General features: G+C 38.2%; 1 protein-coding gene across 1 annotated transcript in view; it reads left to right on the top strand.

Moving 5' to 3' along the window:
- ABCB11 (ATP binding cassette subfamily B member 11) overlaps nucleotides 1-17,745 on the top strand; it is a 46,111-nt gene that overhangs the window by 9,193 nt on the left and 19,173 nt on the right. The window contains exons 5-17 of the mRNA XM_062578269.1: nucleotides 129-370; nucleotides 1,838-1,925; nucleotides 3,008-3,141; nucleotides 4,760-4,931; nucleotides 6,502-6,626; nucleotides 8,097-8,271; nucleotides 10,564-10,677; nucleotides 12,729-12,839; nucleotides 12,958-13,083; nucleotides 14,312-14,515; nucleotides 14,891-15,061; nucleotides 16,419-16,620; nucleotides 17,337-17,415. Of these exons, the coding sequence (XP_062434253.1) occupies nucleotides 129-370; nucleotides 1,838-1,925; nucleotides 3,008-3,141; nucleotides 4,760-4,931; nucleotides 6,502-6,626; nucleotides 8,097-8,271; nucleotides 10,564-10,677; nucleotides 12,729-12,839; nucleotides 12,958-13,083; nucleotides 14,312-14,515; nucleotides 14,891-15,061; nucleotides 16,419-16,620; nucleotides 17,337-17,415 (1,943 nt within the window). The remainder of the gene's footprint in view (nucleotides 1-128; nucleotides 371-1,837; nucleotides 1,926-3,007; nucleotides 3,142-4,759; nucleotides 4,932-6,501; nucleotides 6,627-8,096; nucleotides 8,272-10,563; nucleotides 10,678-12,728; nucleotides 12,840-12,957; nucleotides 13,084-14,311; nucleotides 14,516-14,890; nucleotides 15,062-16,418; nucleotides 16,621-17,336; nucleotides 17,416-17,745) is intronic.

Genomic DNA, 17,745 nt, shown 5'->3' with positions numbered 1-17,745 from the left:
TATATTGAAGAGAGTTCTGAAATTCAAGAATAATTTTGTATCTGATTCATCTGATTGACTCATAAGTGTACAGACAGCGTGAAGACTGCTTCTGAGCAGAGGTTTTTTTTTTTTTCCTATCTCTTTAGTTTCGATTTGCTTCATCTATGGAAATTTTAATGATGACAGTTGGTAGTTTCTGTGCTATTCTTCATGGAGTAGCCCAGCCAGCCATGTTGCTTGTGTTTGGTGCAATGGCAGACACATTTATTGAATATGACGTTGAAATGCAAGAGCTTAAAGACCCAGGCAAAGCATGTATAAATAACACCATAATGTGGATCAATAGTACTACTCATCAAAATGAAAGTAACACCTTAAAAAGATGTGGGTAAGTAGTAGATGTGTTTGTTTCTTTTAATTTGTTATTAAGACTCGGCAGAGAATGTATTTCTAGGGAAGGTCCAGTTCAGCCTTTAAAGCTTACATTTTCTATCTGTAGAGCAGAAAAGAGTCTTGTTTCAGAGTTCTGCTCCTAAGACGCAGATACTACCTGGAGGGGTAGAAGGCAAGGCTGGGCCTTTCCGCTAGCAATATCAGCAAGGATGACTTAGTGATGATTGTTCTTGTAACAGACACATCTGTGGCACATTTGAAATCACTAACACATTTTCTTTGGTGACCCACTCAATAGTAATGACTTCTGGTTGTTTTGGGCAGGACTTGGATACCTGTAAGTGCCTGCTGATTTCTGAGGAAGTTAACTAAACTGTTTCTAGTCACTGAAGAGAAATGGGTGCTTCTAGGATGCAATTCATCTTAGCCTATGGAAGGTGTCTAAGGCAGGTCAGATGCCTGCCCTATAGGAGTGCTTGTTTCTTTTCATTAACTATAATAAATGGCGTTAAGATGATGCATTCAGATATACATATCTGCCAAAGCCAAACTTGAACCTGTAACCTTTCCTAAGTCTATGTTTTCAATATATCATTCTAAGAATTTTCTAATCTCTGATATTAAATTAAATAATTAGAATTAGAAGTTACTTGTTTCTGTATTCTAAGCATATGAGAAGTGATTCAGGTTCCTAAATGTAGATATCTAAGGCCAAATTATTTCCTCCAGGCTGTCCAAGCTGGCCCCCCAGAAGGGGCTATCAAGCTCAGGATTTGTTAGAGACCTCTGTTCTGTAGCAGCACCTGGAGACCAGGCAGAATACATTAAAGCATTAAAAATGGCACTAGATATCTATGCTTAGGCTCCTATGTTTAGGCTATGTGATTATAGTGTTCCCTTTTGTCTGAAAATCTCGGACTCAATGCCTTTCACAGGTATTAGGAGTAACTTAATACTCTACCTGAGCTAAAAGAAATACTCAGTTCAAATTAGTGAGCTTTCTAATGGCATAAAATAATATTTGAATATTTTAGTAGCCCACCCTTTCTCTCTGTAGAATATTGTTTAAATCTGAATGTTATTTGTTGGTGTACTGCTACAAAATAGCTAAGCTAATTCAATAGATAATGAACATTTTTTGGACCTATCCCCTTTAAAAACCTCTCATTTATGCTTTTTCTCAGTAGGCAGTCTGGTGGCATTTCTCACCTGGCCCTAACAGACTATAGGGCTGCACCAGGACAGCAGAGAATTTCCAGATACCTCCCAGTTCCATACACCTCTGCAACAGGGACAGTAAAAAAACTATCTATTGCTAGGAATAGGCTCAGTATTAAGAAACAGTCTATCTGTCAGCTAAACAAGCCAACTTGCCATGTAAACCTTGAAAAAACACCAGTTTGTCAGAAGATTAAAAAAGTATTGATCTTTTTTTTTTTTCCTTTTTTTTTCCTTCCCCCAGGCTGCTGGACATTGAACAAGAAATGACCAAGTTTGCAGGTTACTATGCAGGAATTGGTTGTGCAGTACTCGTGTTAGGATACCTCCAAGTCAGTATTTTGATTTCCTATGACTCCATATTTTGATTTCAAAATTTGCCTCAGTAAATGATTAGGTCTATAATAATTGTGTTCTTTTTAACTGCTTAGTCAACTTCAATACTTGAGCAGACACTTTAATTTCTAATACTGTGAGCTGAATGTTGCAATATGTTGCTCCTTGTATTTGTGCTTACCTTTTCACGTGGATGCATTTTACCCAAGGAGATGAATGCATGCTTCTCCTTTCATATCACAAGAAATGTTTGCTTGAGTGTGGTTAGAAAAAAAAATGGCTGACATAACCAAGTTTCTAGGTATCCTCATCACTGGCACTGAAAATGAGTCAACTTTGTACCATAAAATGTAATATTTACACTTTGGGCTTTGTTCAGTTTCCTATACACAAGCATCTAGTGCCATTTAAGGTAGTCTGGGGTATCTGAGACGTTTGTGAAGAATGAGCAGATTCCTAGTTGGCATGTCAAATGATGCCAGAAACCTGTGTATAGGCAGCTGAGTAGAGCCCTGTGTTTCTATTATAGAGATATTATGGAGTGTTGCTACTGTAAACATAGTGCTGGAGAAGAATCACACCCTACATGTGCTGTAGTAATTCAGGTTCAAACCTTATGCCTGAGATGACCCACAAGCACGGATGATTCTTGCAGAATCTCCTAAAGAGACTACTGGTCCTGAAGCCTTTTATAATGACAAAATTCACTTGTCATTATCCTTCCTAAAAAAATATCTGAAAGTTTTGCTGAGGTAGGATGGCTGTCATCCCTATATTATAGGGATAGAGCTGTAGATATAAAAACTTTTGTCTCTATGACATGAATGTAACATCACAAGTAATTTATTTGTGTCTTCTCTCAGCCTGTCACAACTAAGACAAGTGCTTGATCAGAGGCTAAAAAAAAGTTGTTGGATTATTTAAAGATCAAGGGCATAAAACTGTCATGTCTATGTAATTAGAATATGTTTCATCTAACTAGTAATTTTATCAGTAGCCAAACTATTTTTCCTGTTTGTTTGGGGGCAGAAAGACTTTTACTGCAGTTCATCAGCCACATTATTCTCTTCCAAAACAGATCTGTTTTTGGGTTATGGCTGCAGCTCATCAGATACAGAAAATCAGGAGAGCTTATTTCAGGCAAGTGATGAGAATGGATATAGGCTGGTTTGACTGTACCTCTGTAGGAGAACTGAACACCCGAATTTCTGAGTAAGTAATCTAGAAAAAATATATGCTATGGAGAACATTTTTGCACTTCCTTAGGTGCTATGAATGCCTGAGCAGTCCAAACACAGAGTGCCAATAATTAGGCATTAGCCAAACACTCCTGAGCACTCCTGAGCCAAATTCCTCAAGAATGATCTGTAATCTCGCTGTCAGTGTATACTCCTCTAAGATTGAAGGTGTGGATTTGAACCCCCTCTCACTTCCTGGAAAGGAAAAATCATTAGGGGCACACTTGCTTCCACTTGGCTTTTGAAAGAAAAAAGTGAGCCTTGCTTAAAGTTCTGTGAAAGAGGATACAAGCACCTACCTTTAGAAGAGGATCCAAGGTAGATGGAGAAACCTTATTGTCCTGGGTAAACATTCAGCCTTTACAAAAACAGCTGGAGTTTAAGACTTGCTGCTTTCCTGACTGGTTCCTGTTTACAGTCTGAAGGCAGCTGCATGACGAATATGCTGACTCTAGGTGGCTCCCCATTCTCTGTGGTGCCTGCCTAATTTGACAGGATCTTCTTTGTCTTTTCTCACTGTTCAGTGGTATCTATGACTTTCACTTGTATTCTGCTTATGAAGAATAAATATCGACTGTATGTGGTTATGAGGAATTTCTCTGGCAAAAAATAGGAACTGAATGTGTATTTTGCAAATAAATAACATTCAGTTCCTTGATCTTCTTGACTGCAAAAACATTCTCAGGAAGAAACATAAACATATTCTTCATTCACCACTCATATTTTCAATAGAGGACTATGACTTTTCTTAATATATCAATAAACTAACAAATGTGCACTTTAAATCTCAAGGCCACTTGGTCCTGTGTTGTCTGGGAATTCCCAATTTTGCTTATTTCAAGGGTGAAGTAGTAGCCAAGAGTAGCAAAAAAATAATGACTATTTTATTTGGGAAATCTTTCCTGTATTTGCACTGGATAAGAGCAGGAAAAAAATGGACAACTCTGCAGCTGCATTAGGACCAAATGTTAACCAGTGCTCCACCATCCCCCCCATATGACAGAGCTGCTATGTTTTTCTAGTGCCTGCAGCAACAATGTAGCCCTCCTCTTTCTTGCATTCCCTCTCATTTGGAGAAAAAAACTATCTGAAAAGATGTACAGAGGGACTAGAAGGTGTTGGAAGGTGAAACTGTGAGGAGGGATGCAGCCCTCTTCCCTTTCCCTCCCCCTTCAGCAAAGCTGTGTGTTACATATTTGGTGTTATCCGATGGGGAGAATGCTGTTTTCCCATTATCATACAACTGCATCCACATATGATGTTTCTGCCTCCCCTTTTGAATCAGCAGGGACACAGTACTAAGAAGTAGACAGTGAAAGAGACAGCTGGCAGGGTGACTTTTCTCAGGAGAAGCCATATCTTTTCTAAAGTGTTCATATCTAAACATCTCATGCCGTTGCAAAGGCATCAGCTGTCCTCACTGTAGCCCAAGGTCTTTAGAAAAGATGAGAAAGATAAGAGTAGAGGAGAGGAAGGCCTCCAGGGCCCTCTGCAGGAGAAAGCAATGAACCTTAATATGGCCAAAACTGTAACACAAATAAAAGATATAGTCACCAATCATCTCTTTTTTGTGTGTGTGTGTTTTTTTCCAGTGACATTAACAAAATTAATGAGGCTATTGCTGATCAAGTAGCAGTTTTTATCCAACGCTTTACCACCTTTGTGTGTGGATTCCTACTGGGATTTGTCAGTGGCTGGAAACTGACTTTGGTTATCATTGCAGTCAGTCCTCTGATTGGAATTGGAGCAGCTATCTATGGTTTGGTAAGTGAATTGTGTGAGGTCCATGCCTGGGTGTGATGAGTAGGGAAGACCATGCCATTGAGCTAGAGGGGTTTGTGGAAGAGAAGGCTATAGCACCTCTCAGAAGTCAAGGAGGCAGATTCTCATCACAGCAGCTGCTGTACACTGTCCTGGAGAGAGCTGTCTCCTTCTGAGAACCTTACAACACTCCTGGGCATGACAGGGTGGGTGGGAGAGAAGGATGTTGCTCTCTTCGTTTATTCTGATTCCAGGAAAAATATGTCCTGCTTCTAAGATGGGAGCTTAAGCATACCTTCTGTGGGATCCCATGGATGGATATTATTGTTGCTGAGGTCAGAACTTGACCTATAGCGTCTCTCTGTTCCTGCAGATCTGTTTTAAATGGTTACTGTGTGTTGGACTTGAATTCTTTACAAAGGTTAGGGTGGAATCCAGTCTAGGAGCTTTAAAATATTTGAAATCAAGTATTTGACTCACCTCAAGCTGTCCATGCTCCCAGCAGCTCCTGCATCCTCTCTCAGTTGTTCCTCTCTCTACTTCTCCTACTCCCTTCACCTCCCTTTCACTGTGTGGAAGAACCACATGGAGGAGGGGAATTTCAGGCTTCTCAGTATTTTTCACTTCTACTCCCTTACTCAGCAGGGCTGGGCAATTTCTACTCCTCCTTCACAATCCCCTGTGCTCTTCACTCAGGTTCAACCCTCTTGCTGTTTCCCTTCTTCCATGTTGAGAACAGTGTATTATCCTTTTACTGTCAAACCTGTAGTGTAACTCTGGCAATTTATCTTCTTCCTGCTTCTTTCATAGGTTGTGCTGTGACTGCAAGTAGATGATATGAGTAATGACTCAGTGTGAAATGGGAGAGCAGCATTTTGCCAGGGAATGAAATCAAACTCTACCTGCGTCTTTCTTTCATCTGCACTTTCTCTCTGAGCTTGTTCTCCTTTATGTTTATAATTTTTTCCCTTTCCTTTCTTCTTCCTCTATGCCCAGCTCTTTCCTTTCACATACATACTGTTTGGTGTTTTCTTCTCCTGAGCCTTTCCAAGTCTGTTTTCTCCCATAAAGAAGATAAACCCAAGGTCAGTCTGGCCTGGTTTCCTGTCTCCAAAAATGACTAATAGATGCATAGGCTAGAGTATTTGAAGAAGGAATTCCCTGTTCTGCTGGAAGCTGGGCTCTGCTGCAGTGGCTAAGGGCTTAACCTTCCTGCTTAACCTCCTCTTCCCCAAAATGCACTTACCCTCCATCTGCAGGTTGCTTAAGCTCAACTGGCAACAGAAGGGAAGGGGAAGCAGTTGTCACCAGCTGCTCTTTCTAGCAATTTGGAGCAGAATGGTTGGCCAAGAGGGTGAATTTGTTGTGCAAAGTACTTGCTACAGAGAAGTATACACCCTAATATTAGAAGGCAGTTTCTGAGTAGGCAGCATGCCTAATAAAAGTTTGCTCAGAGCAGGAGAGGTGAACTCATGCAGAGAAGGTAGTGCTGGGTGACGGTCAGTAGTGCTCATCATCATCCTTGTCTACACCTATAGTTTAGGTGTAACCAACACTTCTTATGGTTTTGTAGGCTGTGGCCAAACTGACAGGCCGAGAATTAAAGGCTTATGCAAAAGCTGGGGCTGTGGCTGACGAAGTACTCTCATCCATCAGAACAGTGGCTGCTTTTGGTGGGGAAAAGAAAGAAGTTGAAAGGTTTGTTCAGATAAATTGTAAAGAGTCTCTGATTTCTTTTCTATGTAGCAACATAATGCTGTCATATGCTTCGATATCCTGACAAGTAGTCTCTCAGTTCTGAAACAGTGACTATCCTTCAGCTTTGAGTATTTTGAGTATGCATGTACCTACCACAGAAATTTAGTTTGCAAATGATATTATGTATGCAAAAACAGTTACAGAATTCAGTCAATCGGTGTATTAAAGCACCAGAAATACTATCTTCAAGTCATTCCTACTTTCAAACTTTCCTTCAGGCACTTTCTGATAAATCACTTTTGCAGCACGTCTGAAAAGTCTGGGAAATTTCAACCTAAATAAGAACTAGTTCCAGAGTCTCATAGCCCCCATGATGACCTCCATTTATGGTGCCCACTCTGAAAGTTTTATCTTTAGTAGGAATGTTTTCATGATTTTGTCCATTTTTGTCCATAAATTGTAATATACCGGTATATCACTTTTATTCATTTAATTAAAATATTGCAGCATGGATCCTGAAAAATGGAGGAAGTCATTCATTAGATAATGTCAGAAATAATAGTAACACTTCTAGTTACAGTAGTAGTACTTCAGAATCATAAATTATTGAGCATTATAAGTTACAGTAAAGTAAATAAATAAAGCTATTGATAAAAATATATACTATTAAATCGAAATACTGACAGGTATGAAATCAATCAGAACTCTTTTCATAGTTACCTGAATGTTCATGAACAGTTGGTCATTGTTCATCCACATCTTATTGCAGACCTATCTGCTATTTAACCAGACATTTTGACAGGGTCCTAAAAATGAAAGAGCCTTTGATCTACATACAGATAGTTTCAGCTCTACCTGAATTGTCTGCTTTATAAATACTTCTGATAAGCTGGCTCTAGGTCTTCAGAAGTGCTTATTCAATAGAGAAAAATAAGCACAAGGTGAATTTTAGACACCTGAATCTAAACTATTTATCTCCTTTGTTGCCAAGATTGCAAATTACTACTAAATTTTGTGTTTCTCCTGATTAGACTTAACAATTTATAGATTGTTTTCTTCACTGCTTTCCTCTTCACAGCAAAATATGATGATTTGATGATATTATGTTGCAGATCTCTTACATTCATTTTAAACACAGTGTGGCTGTAGGACTTTCTCTGAAGCTTTAGCCAAATTGCCAGATCTTGTGCCACACTGCTAAAACTCCCAATCCTTTGGTCAGGTATCTGTAGAAAGTGTGGCATTGCTTGTGCTTATTACAGTGGGATATTCAATGCTTTTCTAAACTGAAAGGACTGATGGTTTCAGCAGAAGCAACAGTGATCTCTCACTTCAGAGTAACAGGTATCAACGTTATGTGGACCCTCAGTTCACTGCAGCACAGTCAACCATTGAAGGCACTTCATTTTGGTCTCTGTTATGAATTTTCTATCAAATTGATTTCATCCATTTTTTCCACTCTTTCTACAGATATGATAAGAATCTGGTGTTTGCTCAGCACTGGGGAATTCGAAAAGGGATGATAATGGGATTATTCACTGGTTACATGTGGCTTATAATTTTCCTGTGTTATGCATTAGCTTTTTGGTATGGTTCTAAACTTGTCCTTGAAGAAGATGAATATTCACCTGGCACTCTTCTACAGGTACTCATTTTAATTTGATCTAACTTTTGTGGACTGTCCCTGAAAACATTAGTTCTAGAACACATATTTGTAATATTCTGATATCTGCTACCTAGCGGTAACAAGCTCTATATGTTTTTTTCTTAAAGGTCATTACTCAGTGTATGCATAAAGTATATGACTCAACTGGATAAGAAAAAAAAAAACTCATGTTCTTTTTAAAGATTTCACATGCCATCTACTGTGATCAGAATGACACTTGCGTTTGTGTGTCTCTACATATCCATCAGAGACCTGAAACTAGCTTTCTCGTATCCTGAGTGTGCCTGTATTTTCTGGAATATTGGGTCTTCTGAAGAGCTTTATTTGTGATGAAAAATCCCACTGTAGTAAGGAGGAACCTATCTGAAGAAAGTTTTATCAAATCTAATTTCTCTCATTTGAATAGTTTCAGTTCTGTTGAATCACCATTTTCTGTTGCAAATTTTCCACCCAGCTCTCCAGATGACAAAAAACAAATTTCCCACCCAGTTCTCCAGGTGACAGAAAATGTATAAATATTTTTGACCAATGCTGGCCAAAAAACACATGACTAGCTCCTGCAGTTTATGCAGGAAAAAAAAAAAAAAAAAAAAAGCATACTAACCTGCAGCGGTCTTATGCATCCACTACTAGCACAGTAGATGCTTTATAATCTAAATGCAATAGAACCAAGATCTACAGATATTTCACTTATTCTCCACTCTAAGCTACAACTGTCTAAATGGCAGGCTCTGGGTCAGACCCAGAATAAACTTTTCCTGAAGCCCTAGTGTTTTAGTGAAACATCTATTTCTGATCATTCTCTCTCTCGTGCACCATGCCAGCTCCTAACCCTCATAGTAGCATGTAGTGCAGAACTTCCTGCTAATGGCACTTGATAAATTATTTCCCACTTTCCATCATACACTCCTAGTGAGTTTGGGGGGGGGGGAGGTTTATAGATTTTAAAAAAACATTTAAATATTCTCTTTCCAGTCTCTGAAAAACTGTTGTGCATGAGCCATACCGAGTTGGGATAAATTACAAGTTGCCTTCCCTTTTATTTCCAGTCAGAGCTACAGGACCTGTTCTCCTCCTGTTCATAATAGAATCTGACATGCATGTGATCTACTTGCTTTGGACTTTTCCATACAAGGAAATTAGTCTCTAGTAAAGCTGAGTATGAATTTGTGGCAAGATCTATACATCACAGTATACATTTTTGCAGTGCACATTATGCAGAGTAGTATGTGTCTTTCTCTTCAGCCCTGGGGGCTATTCTCAGCAAATACCAGTGGCATAAGGGAGAGCTGAGTCCTGTGTACTTTTCTTTCTTCCTGGACAGTAGTGTTTCCTTCTACACCTTGCCATCTGTCCTGACTGCAGTCTATGTTGTATTCAGACTAGCTGACTCTTTAATTCTTTCTTAACAGACTTCTCAGGCATTGTTAAACTACAGCAAAAGATTGCATACTAGTCCTCCTAATACTCAGGTTTTGTATTTTCTGCTACCTGCAGAAAGTCAACTTTAAGGCCTTGGGCCATTTATCAGGAGATGGCAAATGTTCTCCGATATCACCATAAAGAACTAATAGAATAGTCTCAACTCAAATATTGGCATATTCAGTGTTGATAGCAACCATTACAGTTCATTTCTGTGTGAAGAGGAGGCCAAAATATTCTCTGTAGCTTGTACATGCTCCAGAAGCAAGTTTTGCAAGTGTTATTTACTGGTAGATGTTGGTCCATGTAAGAATAGCTATGATATTATGGCCAAAGTTGTCTATTTTTTCTTGATGTTGATTTGTCTTAATCACATCCTAATAGCAGTCACATATAGTATTTTAAACTTCTCCAGGCTTTTGAACTGTTATAGATTCTCATTTTCTTCTTGGTCACAGACATCTCCAAAGGATTTACTTGCCATGTTGTTCCATTACAGCCCTTTTTTTTTGAGGGTGTAAGTGCACCATCAAACTGAGATGGCTTAAAAAAGTTTTATCTGTGGCACCTCAGTAAATGTCTGGGTGCAGACACTCTAAGTCTGGGGCAAACCCGAGATAATTTGATTTATTTCAGCCTGGAAACAAAGTTGTGAAAGACAATGGAAGTCTGTTCTTAGATACATTAGTTTGTTTTGCTGTAAGCTGATTATGCTTGTGCAGTGAATTACTGCAGTTCGATTGATGCACAGGAATTTAAACCACTGTAGTTTGATTTTTGTCTTTCTGAGCTCTAAACTAATAAAATTGTGCTGTTAGATTTTGTTAATTTCTTCTTCTATTTTTTCAGGTTTTCTTTGGCATTTTAGTAGGAGCTTTAAATCTTGGCCAAGTATCTCCCTGCCTGGAAGCCTTTGCCACTGGCCGTGGGGCTGCAACAAGTATTTTTGAGACAATAGATAAAGTAAGTAATAAATTTCTAAGCTCTGTCACTTGATAGTAGAAAAATAATTAAATAGCCCTCTAGCAAGAGTATTTTTATCCACAATGTAAATGAGATAAAATGAGAGTAATTAAAGAATGGACTGTGTGATAGAAAGCTCTAGCTGCATGCACACATGTTCAGAGAGGATGTTGAACAGATTCCCCAAGTGGCCTGAATAATGATGTTTTTCCCACCAGTTACTTCTGTTTCTGGCTCCCACTTCTCCTTAGATACAACTACTGATCAGTGCTGGCCCTCAGAAGGCCTGCATGCAGGCAGTAACTGTCAGTTTGCAGCCAAAGTTTCAGCATGAATCTAGCTCCAGGCTGCCAGATGGTGTCAAAAGACATGGACCTATTGCCATTAGTTGGCAAGACTGGCCTCTGTCACCTGTCCCAAAGCTTCCCTAAGTGTGAAATGAGACCAAATGAACACAAGCAGTGTTCCCACAGCATCCATAAATGTTATTTACAACATTTTCAGGAGAGATAAATAGATGAAATGTAGTTGTATGAGAAAGGTCTGAGAGTTGCTGGCATTTTTTTCATGAGGATTCTTTTCTGTATTTGGGTACATTTAGTGACTGGAGAAACACTGTAGATTTCTTAGTAGTATTTAGTATCGTTGGTCATTGATAGACTTTATTGTGCTAGGTGCTGTGTAAACAGGTTGAAATGCTGGCTGTCTTCTAAAGAGCACTTAAGGTACATAAAAAAGGCTAGAGGAGCTATGGTAATGCTAATAGACCTTTTAGTAAACCTTCAGTGTTCTGTAATAATAATGTATATGCCTTGTAAGTTGTGTTAAAGGTTTTGCTCTAAGATAAGCTGAAGAAGAGACAAATAAGAGAAGTGGGTTTTAACAAAAAAATTTTAAAAGCAGAAGAGTTTTCAACAGTGAGCTAGACACAAAAATCAAGATAAAGCTGAGTAAGATAACCTTAGGGTTAAAAAAACAAACTACAATGACAGATTTCATCTGTCTAGAGAAAGAATGACAAAATTAGATCCATCCAATTGCCACATTTGTAGATTAGTGACTAGATAGTAAAAACACAGCTCAGTCCTGATACTGATTTTCTCTGGCACTTAACTTAACGGTCATGCTGAGATTCCTATTTGCAGGATTTGTTTCTTCATAGCTTAGTATCTGACCTCAATTAAGACATAATCTTAAAGACTAACCAGTCCTTCGGCTGTTCTTAACAGCTTAGAACATACGCATTTCCATTATGAATATTCCCTTCTGTATGTTCCTTTCCCTCTATTTGTTAGGCTACCTAAAAGATCATATATGTTTCAGTTATCAAATATTGGTATTGCTTTAGTTTTAATTCATTCTCTTATTTCCACAGTTCATATCTTTAGATTTATGATAAGCTTTACTGTCCTTAGAAAATCTGATTTCTTTGGGATTCTTCAGATTTCTTTTTCTCCTCACTCATGTCTAACAGTCCCTGATACCCAGGGCCTGGCCAAAAGTCGGTGAGAGCAAATACACTTGATGGAAAAACTTCAAATTAGGATTCCAGCACTTAAGAGTGGCCATGTAAGGATGGATGCTTTAAATGCAAAGAAGTGATTAAATGTGCAGATTTTCAGTAACAAATTGGTTGTTCAGTGATATGAGAGAATGTTTATGTGAGCAAAGTAATACCATCTTAGTCCTGAGAAGCTGGGTAAAATAACTTAGTCAAAATGCCTGTTGCATTCACCTATCCTGTTCCAGCAAAAACTAGCAAAATGACCATGGCAAACATAGTAAGCTGAAGATGAGAAGAGGATGTATTCACCTTGCCTGCGCTAACCGCTGGTGCCAACCACTCTGTCACTTTGGCCCTCGTTTTATGTTTCTTGCCTACTAGTTTTCTTGCGTACTAGTTCTGAGGCAGATTCTGCTATTACTTCAGTGCAACCAAGAGCTGTTCAACTAGAACTGTCATGGCTTTGTATGGAATTGGGAGTATTTATCTACTGCAGAAGTGTTGGTTGTTTAACAGCAATTAAATAACACACTAAATTCTACCCTAGAAACCTACCATTGACTGCATGTCAGAAGATGGCTACAAGCTGGATAAAGTGCGAGGTGAAATTGAATTTCATAATGTAACATTTTATTACCCCTCCAGACCAGAAGTAAAGGTAATTAATTATTTGTCATCCCTCTTGTGAATACAATTACTGTAAGCAGTTAAAGTATGTTGGTTTTGCCAGCAGTAACAGAGAATTAAAATGGATCTTTTTGTGTTTTTTAATCCAGATTTTGGAAAATCTTAATATGGTTATTAAAGCAGGGGAGACAACAGCTTTTGTTGGAGCTAGTGGAGCTGGAAAAAGTACAACAATACAGCTCATCCAGCGTTTCTATGACCCCAGTGATGGCATGGTGAGTATCCCATTAAAGCAGGGGTTTCTCTAGTCTTAGAAGCTTTGAAGAGCAACATGCTTTCTTCTCCAAAGTGGAAAGGGAGATTCTTAAATTATTTTCCTTTTAGATCCAAAAAAGAAATGAGCAAAATACCTTTTTTTTTGTCCATTTTAGGTGAATGATGAATAGTATTATCAATAATAATAATGTGAAAGAGAAAAAAAAATTAGGAGGAAATAAAAATTCAGTGCTAAATCTGAGTAAAAACTATACCTATCTAGACAGTAATTCAGGAGTGACAACTCATTTTCAGTTCTGGGAAATACAATATTGAATATTTAATCGTTGTCCCATAATACTGTTTTAGTATATGCCAAATCATTTGGCTATGAATATAAGTTACATCTATTAACATTCTCATCTCATTTATGTTTTCTTAGTTGGCACAAATCACATACATGGTAACATATATTTGAAACTAAAATAGACAAAGAATCAATTTAGTGTAAATATATATTTAACAAAACTCATTTATACAGAATTCGGTTACTTTATAGTGCATTTTCTATTATTTCTTTTTGTACTCATGCCAAAAGACCGAAGTTTCAATATTCCTAAAGAACCTGAAAGTGCTTCATAATCTTGAATATTAGAAAACACATGGAAAAAATAATAGCACACCTTCTCAACTTTTCTTTTTTTGAGAGGAAAATTTTTGTAAATTTTTGTTTGCCTGTTCATTTTATAATTAAGACTTTCTCTTCCTTAACTACTCACCAGCTCTGAAACAATTGACTAAATTTGACCAAAAGTATTGTTTTTCACAACTGAAAAGACCTAGTAAATGAGACACACAGAGGTAGTTTTGGGTTTTGTGACTAGATCTGCCTAGAAAACAGAAATCTCTTCCATTAGGGAACATAAAACAAAACAAAACAAAAGGTCCCTGTCTTGAAAAATATCTGCAAATAGATGGTAGAGGATGGATAATTCTTCCACCTGGCTCTCCATGAATCTGTTAATTCACTTTTACTAGTAGAAAAGGTATATGTCCTTATATGTCCGAATATTTACATCCTTTACAGAAAACTAGTTTGACTATTTTCTGCCTGGCTTTATTTGTGAAGCCAAACAAAAAGAGATATTTATTTCCAATGTGTGTTTTTTTAAAATCTCTGAACTAGGGAAGAGAATGTCCATCACTTTGTTTTGTTTTGTTTTGTCCTTGCTTTAATTGACTCTGTAGATTACCTTGGATGGCCATGACATTCGCTCCCTTAATATCCAGTGGCTACGCTCGCAGATTGGTATTGTTGAGCAAGAGCCAGTTCTGTTTGCTACCACAATCGCAGAGAACATTCGCTATGGTCGGGATGAGGCTACCATGGAAGAAATAATCAAAGCGGCCAAAGAGGCCAATGCTTACAACTTTATCATGGACTTGCCACAGGTATGCTCTGCCTCTTAAAATATTTGGTGGAATTTGATGGAAAAATAGAAGATCACTTTGTCCCTCCCCCTTTGTAGCTGTTTGAGTTTAGATGGAAGAGCAGAAGATTAAAATTGACAGTAAGTAGCAACCTTTCATTCAACAAGAGTTATTTAGGTCTTATAATTAATATTGTTGATTATGAAGGAGATTCTTTCATCAGCTGTCCTCAACGTCTGGAGCAGTAACAATTTTTTTTTTGTCTTTCAAAGTTGATAATTTTTTTTTTAAGTCCACTGCCAGTGTAAACCTGAAAGGCATTTTACAGTGACTTCATCAGAAGCTTGATAGATGCCTTTGTTACGTGTTTCATTTTAATTTTTTTCCTTCACCCAGCAATTTGACACTCATGTTGGAGAGGGTGGAAGCCAGATGAGTGGAGGTCAAAAGCAGAGGATAGCTATTGCTCGAGCCCTTGTGCGAAACCCTAAAATCCTGCTACTGGATATGGCTACCTCAGCACTTGATAATGAAAGTGAAGCTACTGTTCAAGAAGCACTTCATAAGGTTTGCTATAATATAGCATAAATCAGATTTAAAAGAGTAGAAATAATTTTTAAGGCACTGTGTAGAGGATGCTGCTGAATTGTGACAAAGCATTGAGAAACTTCTCTTAACTGTTTCATATACACAAATAGAACCTTGGTATTGCATGGAAATATTTCTTTCTTATTGGAACATTAACAAAAATCTATAATTCACTTTCTTCAGAGATAGTTCCCATCTCTGGATATTCACTGCCCTCCATCTTTTTCTGTGTGAGTTGTAATCTGATCCATGTGTTGTGATCCAGCAAATCCCTTAGGAGGGGTTTTGGCTAAGTAGGTAATAAGATGCTCAGGACTATCAAGATTTTGACAATTCTGTCCATGACCAGAAGGAAACTTTTCTATGTCATTTGTAGGATTTGTCTGATTAAAAGTAAGTATTAGCAAGATAGATGTCTGCTCCCAGAACAGCTATGCTAAGCCCCCCTTTTAACCAGCAGAGATTTGATCAATGCAATTGATAGAGTCCCAAGTGGGATTCATCTAATCCTACAGTAAATAAGTCAGACTAGAAGTGCCAATTTTAGATAAATAGATTTAATATGAAGGGAGCTTAGCCTGAATTATGTCTTGTGTAAATTTTGGCAAAATTAATGCCATTCCTGGCAATGAATGTCATTGGTAACTCTACATATAGACAATAAGTAAGTCAGAAGTTTGAAGAATCTACAATCTGTACAGATGTGTCACCTGTAATCTTGTTTCTTTTTCTGAATTAATTCCATGAATCCAAGAGCGACCTTGCCAAGGCAATGAATTTGGAACATTTGAGTTTTAGTCAGAAACAACCCTTCTTCTCTGGTGCCAGAGAATTAATACTTAAATGACCATTCTGTAACTCTGCAGATGTCTGAGTTTCTCTGCAAAGAGTGAAGAAAAACAGTCACTGCAGATAAGCTCCAGTTTTTGACATGTGATTCTGTGGTTTTGTTTCTCTGAACACAGTTTTGAGCAGTTGTGTGTTTTCTCCATCTGTTCACCGAAGTGGCAAGAAAAAATAATCTGGGGGTATTAGCACAGTCCTAAGTCCAAGTTAAAACACTTTTTAGGGCCACAACAATGCAGTTTCACAGCTTCCATGCTGGAACAAACCTGCTTCCAGACAGTTTAGAGCACTAGCAAAAGGACTCAAAGATATCTGCCTTTTTCTGTGTGGAGAATACATGAACAATATAGGCTACGGATGGAGATAATTCAAAGTCAGCTAAATCCACTTGAAAGACTCCTGTTGATATGACTGAACTTTAGGTTATGCTCCATTGGTTCCAAGAGCTTCTGTTTGCTGTCTTGGCCACATGGCTGTTGTTCTCTGTCAGGCTCGCCTTGGCCGCACGGCGATCTCGATAGCTCACCGCCTGTCCACCATCAAAGCTGCCGACGTCATTGTTGGGTTTGAGCACGGACGGGCTGTGGAGAGAGGAACTCATGAGGAACTCCTGAAGAGGAAAGGGGTTTATTTCATGCTAGTGACCTTACAAAGCAAAGGAGACAGGGCACTTGCTGGAGTACCAGTGCGAAGTAAGTGTCTCGTTTCTTTTATATAATATATATAACATAGTGTGTATATGTATTTATTTTATTGACGACTAATCCTTTTTCCCTTTCTATGCCACCCCCCACCCCATTTTTCCCCTTGAGGGCTAAATTTTAGCATCCTTAGAAGTAGTACACTGATAGCCCTGGCCAAAGTGGTTTTAGTGCATATGCACTGAATGCCCTGGAACATTAGTCCTGACCTGCAATACCTTGGCATTTTGTTTCTCTGGTTAGTGCCAACAGTTCTGCTGTGCTGCATTTGAACTACAGGCAAGCTACAGAGCATGCTGAAACCACTTTATTTGTTTTGCTAGAGGCAGATTTGAATCCAAGATTCTGGAAATAGAAGCTTAATAGGATGACTTGTATTTTTGTGAAGTGTCATGCATTGGATATGATTATCTTAAAAGATGAGGCCAATTGCTAGAATAGGGAAATAGCCTTCAGCAGTCACATCCCAAATAAGATGATACTTGGTTTAATATTCAATTTGCTAACTTGATCGGGTCAAATGCAAACTGATATAAAACCTGTGGTGTGTACAGGTGGAGTAACATATTTGTTTTATGTCCCTTGCTTTCTACGAAGTATTCCAGCTATGACTTGGAGATACTTCAGTTTTTTGCAGATCAACACAGGAATTAGGTTGTATTCAATTTTAGCACAAATTGAAGAGCTTTATATACTATATTTTACAGCAGCAGAAAATAACTTGCTTGAGCCAAATCTTGAGAAAGTCCAGTCATTTAGCAGAGGAAGCTATCAGGCCAGCTTGCGGTAAGTCTTAAAAATGAAGATGGGTGTTAATCTCTATGTGTTTCCAGATATCTGTACTTTTTCTAAATATACTAATAGTACTAATTATATACTGCTCTGTATGGCATGGCAAAGAGTCAAATGGCTGCAAGCATGTACTAAGACATAGCCCACTTGGAAAGGAAGAGCTTGGGTGATATGCTGCTGATTGAAGACCTATGGATAAATAGAAATACTCTTAATCCTACTGCCCTTCTAAGCATAGTATCTCCTTTCCAATTCTGGTCCATTGTGTTTGTGTTCCATTTTTAATATCCATACCATATAGCCATGCGTTTATATCACCTCGTA

The sequence above is a fragment of the Rhea pennata genome, chromosome 6 (genome assembly GCF_028389875.1).
Source record: "Rhea pennata isolate bPtePen1 chromosome 6, bPtePen1.pri, whole genome shotgun sequence".
Lineage (NCBI taxonomy): Eukaryota > Metazoa > Chordata > Aves > Rheiformes > Rheidae > Rhea > Rhea pennata.
Note: the sequence above shows the minus strand (reverse complement) of the source record. Positions and strands in the feature narration are given on the sequence as shown.